The 11,881-nt window shown below is 40.4% G+C and overlaps 1 protein-coding gene across 1 annotated transcript in view; it reads right to left on the reverse strand.

The window, feature by feature from the left end:
* Positions 1–11,881, reverse strand: part of USP8 (ubiquitin specific peptidase 8) — a 78,567-nt gene that overhangs the window by 22,886 nt on the left and 43,800 nt on the right. The window contains 3 exon segments of the mRNA XM_023227146.2: positions 1,399–1,622; positions 1,905–2,049; positions 7,312–7,474. Coding sequence (XP_023082914.1) covers positions 1,399–1,622; positions 1,905–2,049; positions 7,312–7,474 — 532 coding nt within the window.

The following is an 11,881-nucleotide window of genomic DNA, read 5'->3' on the forward strand; positions in this document are numbered from 1 at the left end:
AGATGGGGTTTCACCATGTTGACCAGGTTGGTCTGGAACTCCTGACCTCAGGTGACCCACTCGCCTCTGCCTCCCAAAGTGTTGGGATTACAGACGTGACCCATGGCACTCATGCTGTTTTTAATACAGATCTTCAAAATGTGTCTAAAAAATGGTACGTATTTTATAAAGTTATGTTGGGACACAAAAGGATTAGGGTTTAAACAGATTAAGTTGAAAGGAAATGCAATAACATAAGTTCTTTTCAGACTTTCCTAAATTTACCCTTTAAGAAAAGTTGTTTAATCACATCTATTTAGTCTGCAATTTATTCTGCAATACTAAAATGCCTTAAAAAAATGAAGAAATGAACCACTTCAGTTTATAACAAAAAATTACCAGATTTTCTATTCAATACCTGCTCCACAAATCAAACGTCATCCACTTTAAATGTGAAATACTGTTTTAAATATATCTGGGGAAAAAATCAAAAATGAATGCTAAAAATGTTATTGGGAAATGCATGGAGGGGGAACATTAGTTAACCTTTCTTTAAATAAAGCTAAATGAAGGAAATAAAGACTAACTTTTTTTATTTGTAACGTCTTGGTTATTTAAAAACTTTTAAATGATTATTGTTAAACATGCCTGTTATTTGCATATCAAATTCTAAGGAAATGGAACTAAACTATTGTTTTAAAACCAAAATACTGACATCACATACCCATCATATGTAAGCCAATCTATTTATGAAAACACTATGGGTCAAATTATAATACAAAAAGTCCCAAAAGGGTTATTCTAATTCACTGTGGTAATGCAATCTTTTACTGGCATTGTTTGTAGCAAATGGATTGCCAACTGGCTTGGAAATCCCTTGAATTATCTACTCTAATACAGGCATGGCAGTAACACTGAATTATGATGAAAAATTTTTAAACAAAAAATTTATCAAAACATACAGATTCTTCTCATTGATACTTTTTTCTAAGATGTTAAAGGTTATGTATTAAACTTCATTTCTATACTGTGTGTGTGTGTATACATATATATATATATATATATATTTTTTTTTTTTTTTGAGACAGAGTCTTGCTGTCACCCAGGCTGGGGTGCAGTGGTGCAATCTTGACTCACTGCAACCTCCGCTTCCTGGGTTCAAACAATTCTCATGCCTCAGCCTCCCAAATGGCTGGGATTACAGGCACCCACCACCATGCTCAGCTAATTTTTGTATTATTAGTAGAGAGGGGGTTTCACCGTGTCGGCCAGGTTGGTCTCAAATTCCTGACCTCAGGTGATCCGCCCCTCTTAGCCTCCCGAAGTGCTGGGATTACAGGCGTAAGGCACTGTGCCCAGCTATACTATATATTTAATATTAAAACAAAAGCGAGAATAAAGTTAAAATCAAGAACATACCTGTGGAATATTCTTTATACTAGGCACTGGCTGAATTATGGGTGAAACATCAGATTTAGAGGCAGCAACTGGTTCAGCTGGAGTTGATATATTCAGTGGTCCCATTCTCTCATTTTGATCACTTATCAATTCTATATTTTCATCTACTTCTATAGATGGAGGTGGTATCTGGGCAGCAGGTTTAGAAGGAACTGATTCTTCCAATGAGGGATAAGTAAAATCCACTAAAATTCCAAAAATAAAAATGTTTTTTAGAATAGCAAATCCCATACACAGTACTTACATTTCTCATGCATGTTAATGTAATAATTAAATGTAAACTAAGTGAAAAAACAATTACAACAGTCTTAAAGAAAATGTGAATGTCCAGGCTTATATTTTTATGCCTGAAAACAAACTGCTCTCTAATAGGACAAATGCACACACAACCAAGAATGTTACCGTGAAAACAATTTTAAAGTATATTTTACCAAAGCAATTTTAAACAAAAATTTTCACATACATACATGAGATAGACACCTCTTCATTCTGGCGTCGTGGGGGTGGAGTGACCTTAGCATTTGTTGTATACTGGGGATAACAAAGGAGCCAGTTTTCATAGCCTCCCTCTAAAACCAAAGGCTCATTGCGCAGGATAGTTTTACTTTCCCACTATAAATAAGGAAATCATATTTTTAATATGGCAGCAATCTTTCAACAGCTAAAAACACAACAAATCTAAAATTTGAAGTTGTTCCCTTAACAACAAGATTTATCTTCTAAATAATGACAAAACGGAACTGAATTCAAAATTCAACATTAAATAAAACGGTTTTAAAATAGGTGAGGTTTTAAAAACCATACAAATAATCAATGATCTTAGAAGAAAAATTAGAAAATAAATTACTAAATATGAAACGAAAATGACCCATAACATCACCACTCCAATACCACTTTACATTCTGGAGTTTACTCTTACAGAGAATTTTCAATAAAACCTTTATGATGTTGCTTTTCTATGAACATCTTTCATCAATACAGAGCTATATCATCATTTGCAACGACTAGGTAATATTTGACTACTGATTGACTGATTGATTGAGACAAGGTCTTGCTCTATCACCCAAGTTGGAATGCAATGGCATAATCATGGCTCACTGCAGCCTTGACCTCCTGGGCTCGATTGATCCTCCCACCTCAGCCTTCCCAGTAGCTGGGACTACAGGCATGCACCACCACGCCCAGCTTATTTTTGTACTTTTCATGAGCTGGGGTTTTGCCACGTTGCCCAGGCTGGTCTCAAACTCGTGGGCTTAAGTGATCAACCTGGCTCAGCCTCCCAAAGTGCTGGGATTTATAGGTGTGAGCCACTGCGCATGGCCTATTCTACTTTACACACAAACCCTAAAACTGAGTCAATCATTTGGTTTTTTTTCCCCATTTAACTATAAGCATGCTGAAATAAACACAAAAGATCCTGATACATGCACATACCTAGTCACCTCCTTAAGGAAAATTCCCAGAAAGGGAGTTGCTTAAGCTAAGGTACATGAACATTTTAAGGTTTTCAACAGATTGCTAATCTTAGAAATGGTCACTTAAAAATATATACGAATACATTGGCTGGGCACGGTGGCTCACGTCTGTAATCCCAGCAGTTTGGAAGGCCGAGGCGGGAGGATCACCTGAGGTCAGGAGTTTGAGACCAGCCTGACCAACATGGTGAAAACCCGTCTCTACTAAAAATACAAAAATTAGCTGGGTGTGGTGGCAGGCACCTATAATCCCTGCTGCTTGGGAGGCTGAGGCAAGAGAATTGCTTGAACCCAAGAGGTGGAGGTTGCAGTGAGCTGAGATCGCGCCATTGCACTCCAGCCTAGGGGATAAGAGTGAGACTTCGTCTTGAGGGAAAAAAAAAAAATTATATATATTTATATTTATAAATTTCTTAAGGATAATTACCTAGGAGTAGAATTGCTGGTTTAATATGATGCCCAATTGCCCTTCAGAAAGGCTATACCAATTTATACACTTAACCAACAGGTTATGAGAATGCCCATTATACATCTTTATAATTTTTACAAAACTGATGAACATAAAATGGTATCTTGTTTTAATGAGCTTTTTTTTTTTTTTTTGAGACAGAGTCTTGCGCTGTCGCCCGGGCTGGAGTGCAGTGGCCGGATCTCGGCTCACTGCAAGCTCCGCCTCCCGGGTTCATGCCGTTCTCCTGCCTCAGCCTCCTGAGTAGCTGGGACTACAGGCGCCTGCCACCTCGCCCGGCTAGTTTTTTTTGTATTTTTTAGTAGAGACGGGGTTTCACCGTGTTAGCCAGGATGGTCTCGATCTCCTGACCTTGTGATCCGCCCGCCTCGGCCTGTGCTGGGATTACAGGCTTGAGCCACCGCGCCCGGGCTTAATGAGCATTTCTTTATTAGTGAAGTTGGACATTTTTTCATTTATTTACTATGCATTTATATTGTTCTATGACTTAATTATTTAATAATTGCACCCTTTGCCCCCTTTTCTATAGTTATTTGCAATTTTTTTAGTAAACACTGAATGTACTCTGAATATTAGGGAAAAAAGGACTTTGTCATGTATATTGCCAACATTTTTCCTGATTTTTACTTTATTTATGGTTTTTTTGTTTGTTTTTTAAACACAGTTAAATGTCTTTTCTTTCTGAGATGGAGTTTCGTTCTTTTGCCCAGGCTGGAGTGAAGTGGCGCGATCTTGGCTTATTGCAACCTCCGCCCACCGGGTTCAAGCAATTCTCCTGCCTCAGCCTCCTCAGTAGCTGGGATCACAGGCGCCCACCACCATGCCCGGCAAATTTTTGTACTTTTAGTAGAGATGGGGTTTCGTCATGTTGGCCAGGCTGGTCTCCAACTCCTGACCTCAAGTGATCCACCTGCCTCGGCCTCCCAAAGTGCTGGGATTACAGGCGTGAGCCACTGCGACCAGCCATAAATAGTCTTCATTTTCCTTTATGACATCTTGGTTTGATATCAAGGTAATAAAAAATACTAATGCTTTCTCCTAATAGTTTGCTGTTTCAATCTATACATTTATATCTTTTATTCATTTGAGATGTAGCTTGGTCTAAGAAATAAGGTAGGGATCCATTCTCTTTTATTTACTGGCTAGGCAGTTGTCCCCAAACCATTCATTTCAATCCATCTTTTCCTCAATGATTTATGTCACCTTTATCATACACTAATCATTCACATATCTTAGTTTGAACTTTATGAAATTGCTGAACTGCCATTTGTAGGTCAATGTCAGTTGAATACTGGCAGTTTCATATAATTTTCCCATACTTATGTATATTTCTGGGTTCCCTATGTCATAGCATGAATTGTTCTAAGGCTTTTAAGACTGCCTTTCTGAAGGGCAATCAACTGACCCTCCTACCAGCAGAATGAGTTTTCTTCTCACCACATGCTCACCAGCATTCAGTGCTATCATTGTTAATAATTTAACAAATTAACTGGGTGTGGTGACTCACACCTGTAATACCAGTACTTTGGGAGGCTGAGGCAAGAAGATTGTTTGAGTACAGGAGTTTCAAGACCAGCCTGGGCAACATAGTGAAATATCATCTCTACAAAAATAAAATAAAATTAGCTAGGATGGTGATGCACACCTCAGCTACTCAGGAGGCTGAGCTGGGAGGACTGCCTGAGCCCAGGATGTCAAGGCTACAGTGAGCTGGGATGGCACCACTGCACTTTGGCCTGGGCAACAGAGTAAGATATGTCTTCAAAAAACAATAGGTAAAAAGAAATTTTAGAATTCAAAAAATAAAAATTACAGAAAAAAGTAGTTTAACAAGTTGAACTGAGTACAGTGAGTCCCCTTGTATCCGTAAGATTCAACCAACCAGACTTAAAATATATTTAGATGGGCCGTGCACGGTGGCTCACACCTGTAATCCCAGCACTTTGGGAGGCCGATGTGGGCAGATCACTTGAGGTAAGGAGTTCGAGACCAGCCTCGCCAACATGGTGAAACCCTGTCTCCACTAAAACTACAAAAATTAGCCAGGTGTGGTGGTGGGCACCTGTAATCCCAGCTATTTGGAAAGGCTGAGGCAGGAGAATCGCTTGAACCTGGGAGGTGGAGGCTGCAGTGAGCCAAGATTGCACCACTGCACTCCAGCCTGGGTGACAGAGTGAGACTCCATCTCAAAAATAAATAAATAAATAAATAAAATAAAATAACACAAAATAAAATAAAATAAAATAAAATAAAATAAAATAAAAAATATACTTAGATGCCCAACACAGTGGTGCACGCCTGTAATCCCAACACTTTGGGTGGTCAAGGTGGGAGGAATGCTTGAAGCCAGGACTTTGAGACAAGCCTGGGCAACATAGCAATACCTTGTCCCTACTAGAAATTTTTGAAAAATTAGCCAGGCATGGTGCGCACCTGTAGTCCCAGCTACTCAGGAGGCTGAGGCAGTGGGATCACTTGAGCCAGGAGTTCATGGCTGCAGTGAGCTATGATTGTGCGATGGCACTCGAGTCTAGGTGACTGAGAAAAACTTTGTCTCTAAAAATTAAAATTAAAACATAAATAAATTTTAAAAATATATAGTTAGGCCTATGATAGGTATGTCTGTACCGAGCATATACAGACTTTTTTCTTGTCACTATTCTCCAAAAAATACGGTGTAACAACTATTTACAGAGCACTTTTTATTAGTTATTATAAGGAATCTACAGAGGATTTAAAGTATATGAGAGAATATGTGTAGTTTATATGCAAATACTATACCATTTTATGTAAGAAACTTGAATATTCATGGATTTTGGTATTTGTGGGGGGTCCTAGCGCCAATCCCCCACAGATACTGAGGGACAACCGTATTATTTTTTAAACCTTTGTTAACTTGATCCATGAAAATGGCACTCGTTTTAATATGCATTTATCTGATACTAGTAAAGTTGCTCATTTTTATGGTTAAGTCCACTTGCATTTCACTTTCTGTTCATGGCTATCTGTGTGCACAACTTATTTTACTATTTTATCTTAAGTATTTTTCTTACTTGTAAAAGCTCTTTGGATTTTAGGTATTTTAAACCACTGCCATGTGTGTTGTAACTATTTCTGCCTGTCTTCTGCCTTGTAATCTTTTTGTGTGTGTGTGTGTGAGACAGAGTTTTGCTCTTGTTGCCCAGGCTGGAGTGCAATGGTGTGATCTTGGCTCACCACAACCTCCACCTCCCAGGTTCAAGCGATTCTCCTACCTCAGCCTCTGAGTAGCTGGGATTACAGGCGCACACCACCATGCCCGACTAATTTTTTTAGTAGAGACGAGGTTTCTCTATGTTGGTCAAGCTGGTCTCGAACTCCTGACCTCAGGTGATCCGCTCACCTCAGCTTCCCAAAGTGCCAGGATCCCAACGTGCCACCACGCCTGGCCCTGCCTTGTAATCTTATAAGATCTTTTCCCACCTAAGTTTTAATTTTACCACGCCCAGCCAAAACAAATCTTTTAAACCTGAATTTATAAAAAATTCTACAATCCAAGCGGCTGCTCAAGCCTATAATCCCAGCACTCTGGGAGGCCAAGGCAGGTGGATCACCTGAGGTCAGGAGTTTGAGACCAGCCTGGCCAACATGGTGAAACCCCCTCTCTAAAAATACAAAAATTAGCCGGGTGTGGTGGCTCACACCTGTAGTCCCAGCTACTCAGGAGGCTGAGGCAGGAGAATCACCTGAACCTGGGAGGCAGAGGATTGCAATGAGCTGAGATCACACCACTGTACTACTGCTTGGGCAACAAAGTGAGACTCAGTGTCCCAAAAAAAAAAAAAGCATGATCAATCTTTCAGTATTTAAGATAAACAACTAGTTAACATGCCTTTCTAACAACCAGAGGTGCCCTGCAATTACAATAAACTAACAATGAAACTTGCAAACCTTGAAAAGTGCATCTTTCAGACTCCGGAGAATTGTTCCAATCTGTAAATCTTTGGCAGAACTAAACCAGTCAAGAAGTACCACATACTCCACATTCCCCCTCTTCTTCCATGTGTCTTTAGAATCATCTGGGAGGTGTGCTTCAATCCAACTAGCAGTGACTCTGAAATGTATTAACATTGAAATTGGGGCAAAAGTCAACAAGAGGTCCTAATATACTAACAGAAGACACTCAGTTTTGTTCTACAGTCCTGACCACACCACACGAAATTTTAAGTAGATTCCTTTCTAAGGTGAGATTATATATTAAGATATTAAACAGCCTAAAATGTTTAACCCCTTTACTACTGTGTAATATTGGAACATAGTTTTAGTAGTTATTAGAGACTAAAAGAAGACTGAATTCTTTTCATTCTGACCCTTTAAAAAAAAGTAGGGGGAGCAAAATTGAAAACAGAGAAAATTATCTGAGCTCCTCTTTCAGCCAAATATAAACTGGGTAATATTATTCATATTTCAGTTCTCTTATACCTATATAATAGTCCACCATATACCAGGATGTTCATTCAACAAACACATATAGCATTTACCATGTGCCAGATACTGTTCTAAATGCTTTATTCTCATTCAACTCATTAAGTCTTCAAAACAATCCTGTAAGACAAACATTATTATTGCTATTTTGGGGAAAGTGAGGCACAAACAGGTTAAGTGACTCGCTCAAGATAAGTGGAGCCAGAATTAAAATTCAGGCAATCTGGCTCATGTACATGTTCTCTGCTATGCTGCCTCTTAAAAATGTCAACTGTGAATAACACCAACTCTACCTTAAAGCACAACGTTCACATCATCGTTTGCTCACATAAAAGCTGAAGTCTGGCTGGGCGTGGTGGCTCATGCCTGTAATCCCCAGCACTTCGGGAGGCCGAGGTGGGTGGATTACCTGAGGTCAGGAATTCAAGACCAGTCTGGCCAACATGGTAAAACCCCATCTCTACTAAATACAAAAATTATCCGGGCGTGGTGGCAGGCACCTGTAATCCCAGCTACTGAGGAGGCTGAAGCAGAAGAATTGCTCGAACCCAGGAGGTGGAGGTTGCAGTGAGCCAAGATTGTGCCACTGCACTTCAGCCTGGGCGACAGAGCGAGACTCCGTATCAAAAAAAAAAAAAAAAAAAAAGCTAAAGTCCTTACAATAGCCTGCTACAGACATACACCCCCAAGCCTTAACCTCATCATCTCTAACTACTGGCCCCCTTTACTCGCTCCAGCTACTAGCTTCCTTGTTATTCCTGGTTCATCCAGGCATGCTCTTCCCTAAGGGCCTCTGCTCTTGCTTTTTCTGTCTGGAATTCTCTTCCCCCAGATAGCTGCATTATTCATTTCCCTTATTTCTTCAAGATTTGTTAATAACTTCTCTGTGAGGCCTTTCTAAACACACACACACACATACGCACAAACAACATTCCCATTTCCATGGCACTCCACATAAGAAAAGCTAAACATTGCAAGCTTTTATTGTGTGTCTTACCTATCTCACCTGTCAAAAGCTCCAAAGACAATTTTTTGTCTGTTCAATGGCTTAGCCCAGCACTTAGAACACAGTAACCCAGCCCATAGAAAGTGTTCAGTGAATACTGTTTTTATCAGCTGGACGTGGTGGCTCACACCTGTAATCCCAGCCCTTTGGGAGGCCAATGCAGGCGGATCACCTGAGGTCAGGAGTTCGAGACCAGCCTGGCCAACATGGCGAAACCCTGTCTCTAATTAAAATTACAAAAATTAGCTAGAAGTGGTGGTGCATGATGGGAGTCCCAGCTACTCGGGAGGCTGAGGCAGGAGAATAGCTTGAACCTGGGAGGTAGAGGTGGCAGTGAGCCAAGATCACGCCACTGCACTCCAGCCTGGGCGACAGAGCAAGATCTCCGTCTCGAAAAAATTGGTTTAATAATTGAATGAGTGAAGAATACAGATTCACGCCTCTGGGTAAGGAGCTCCATATTATTCTTAGCAAAGCACTTAGAATATAGTGGCATTTCAATATTTAACTGATGATACTGGCAAGCTGGGCAGGACTGGTACAACTTTTATCCACAAGTAAAACCAAATAATTAATATCATTTTAATTTTAAAATCCAGTTCCTATATAATATTGTTACTGTATCTTCTAGGAAGTAAAGAAGTAGAATAAATATAAAATATTGTCTAATAATATCCTCTCCTGATACACACAGATTGGAAGGATGCTTGGTCAACAAAGAAGGAAAAAAAATAAAATGTGATATTCTTAAAGACTATTTCCAACCCTGGAGTATATTTACCTAAATACTGTTTTCAGGATTAGTATTCTACAGAAAACACTTTTGGAAACGACAGTATCCGCCAACATTTCTCAAACTTCTGTCTTTTATGTACCACCTTCACAATTTGCTTTAGCTCTGCTCTACTTGTCCTTTATCAAATTTAATTAATTTAATAAAAAATACTTTTTTACTTAAATAAATTTAATAGGAAATTGTATGGCCCTAAATACATGAAAAAACAGCATCATATCCAATAAGTAAAAGGTACATCTGAAGATAAGTAAAATATTTAAGTAAACTCTGCTATAGTCACACAACAGAACACCATATGGCAATGAGAATGAACAGACTACAACTACACACAATAACAGAGATGACTGTCACGAACATAGGTTGAGTATAGAAGACAGATATAAAAGACTACATATTGTAAATTCCATTTATATAAAGTACAAAAGCAGACAAAAAGAATATATTCCATTAGAAGTTGGTGGTTTCCTTGGGCAGTGGGATACGGGTAGTAACTTACAGGAGGTGTATTGGGTTCAGGAGGGATGATAACGTTATGTTTCTTGGTCTGGATGCTAATTAAGTGGGTGCATTCAGTTAATGAAAATTCATTGGGTTAGATGCTTAGGACAGGAGTATTTCGGTATATATACTATAATGTATTAAAAGTTAAGAATATGGGAGCTAAATGGTAAGAACTTATGAACACAAAGAAGGAAACAACAGACACTGGGGTCTACTTGAGGGGGGAGTGTAAGAGGAGGGAGAGGAGCAGAAAAGATTTAACTATTGGGTACCAAGCTTATACCTCAGTGATAAAATATGTATGTACAACAAACCCCTGTGACACGTTTACCTATGTAACAAACCTTCACATGTACCACCAAACCTAAAAGAAAAGTTTAAAAAAGAAACAGGCTGGGCACCATGGCTCACACCTGTAATCTTAGCACTTTGGGAAGACGATGCAGGTGGATCACTTGAGGCCAGGAGTTCAAGACCAGCCTGGCCAACATAGTGAAACCCTGTCTCTACTGAAAACACAAAAATTAGCCGGTGTGGTGGCGTACACCTGTAATCCCAGTCACTTGGGAAGAGATATGAGACATGAGGATCAATTGAACCCGGGAGGCAGAGGTTGCACTGAGCCAAGATTGTACAACTGCACTCCAGCCTGAGCAACAACACAGTGAGACTCTGTCTCAAAAAAGGCCGGGGGAGGGGTGGGGCCGGGGGCGCGCCAGGCACAGTGGCTGGCTCACACCTGCAATCCCAGCACTTTGGGAGGCCAAGGCAGGTGGATCATTTGAGGTCAGAAGCTCAAGACCAGCCTGGCCAACATGGTGAAACCCAGTGTCTACTAAAAATTTAAAAATTAGCCGGGCAAGGTGGTGCATGCCTGTAATCCCAGCTACTCGGGGCTGAGGCAGAAGAATCTCTTGAACCCGGGAGGCAGAGGTTGCAGTTGGCTGAGATCACACACTCCAGCCTGGGCGACAGGGCAAGACTCCGTCTCAAAAATAAATAAATAAATAAATAAATAAATAAATAAATAAATAAAATAAAAATTAAAAAATTTAAAATAAATACAATAAAATAAAAAGCTTAAAATTTTAAGAAGAGATAGGCCGCATGCAATGGCTCACATCTATAATCCCAGCACTCTGGGAAGCTATGGTGGGAGGATCGTTTGAGCCCAGGAGTTTGAGACCTGTTTGGGCAATGTGGCAAAACCCCATCTCTACACAAAAAATATAAAAATTAGCTGGGCATGGTGGCGTGTGCCTGCAGTTCCAGCTACCCAGGAGGCTGAAGTGAGAGGATCACCTGAACCCAGGAGGTCAAGGCTGCAGTAAGCCGTAATCATGCCACTGCACTCCAGCCCAGGCATAGAGTGAGACCCTGTCTCAAAAATAAATAAATAAAAATAGATAATGAAAAAATACAGTAATCACTATTGGCTAGTTGTAGGTACTGTTACCTACAGAAAGCTCTGAGACCGGCCGGGCGCGGTGGCTCAAGCCTGTAATCCCAGCACTTTGGGAGGCCGAGACGGGCAGATCACGAGGTCAGGAGATCGAGACCATCCTGGCTAACACGGTGAAACCCCATCTCTACTAAAAATACAAAAAAAAAAAAAACTAGCCGGGCGAGGTGGCGGGCGCCTGTAGTCCCTCCCAGCTACTCGGGAGGCTGAGGCAGGAGAATGGTGTAAACTCAGGAGGCGGAACTTGCAGTGAGCTGAGATCCGGCCACTG

Source organism: Piliocolobus tephrosceles, chromosome 6 (assembly GCF_002776525.5).
Source record: "Piliocolobus tephrosceles isolate RC106 chromosome 6, ASM277652v3, whole genome shotgun sequence".
Lineage (NCBI taxonomy): Eukaryota > Metazoa > Chordata > Mammalia > Primates > Cercopithecidae > Piliocolobus > Piliocolobus tephrosceles.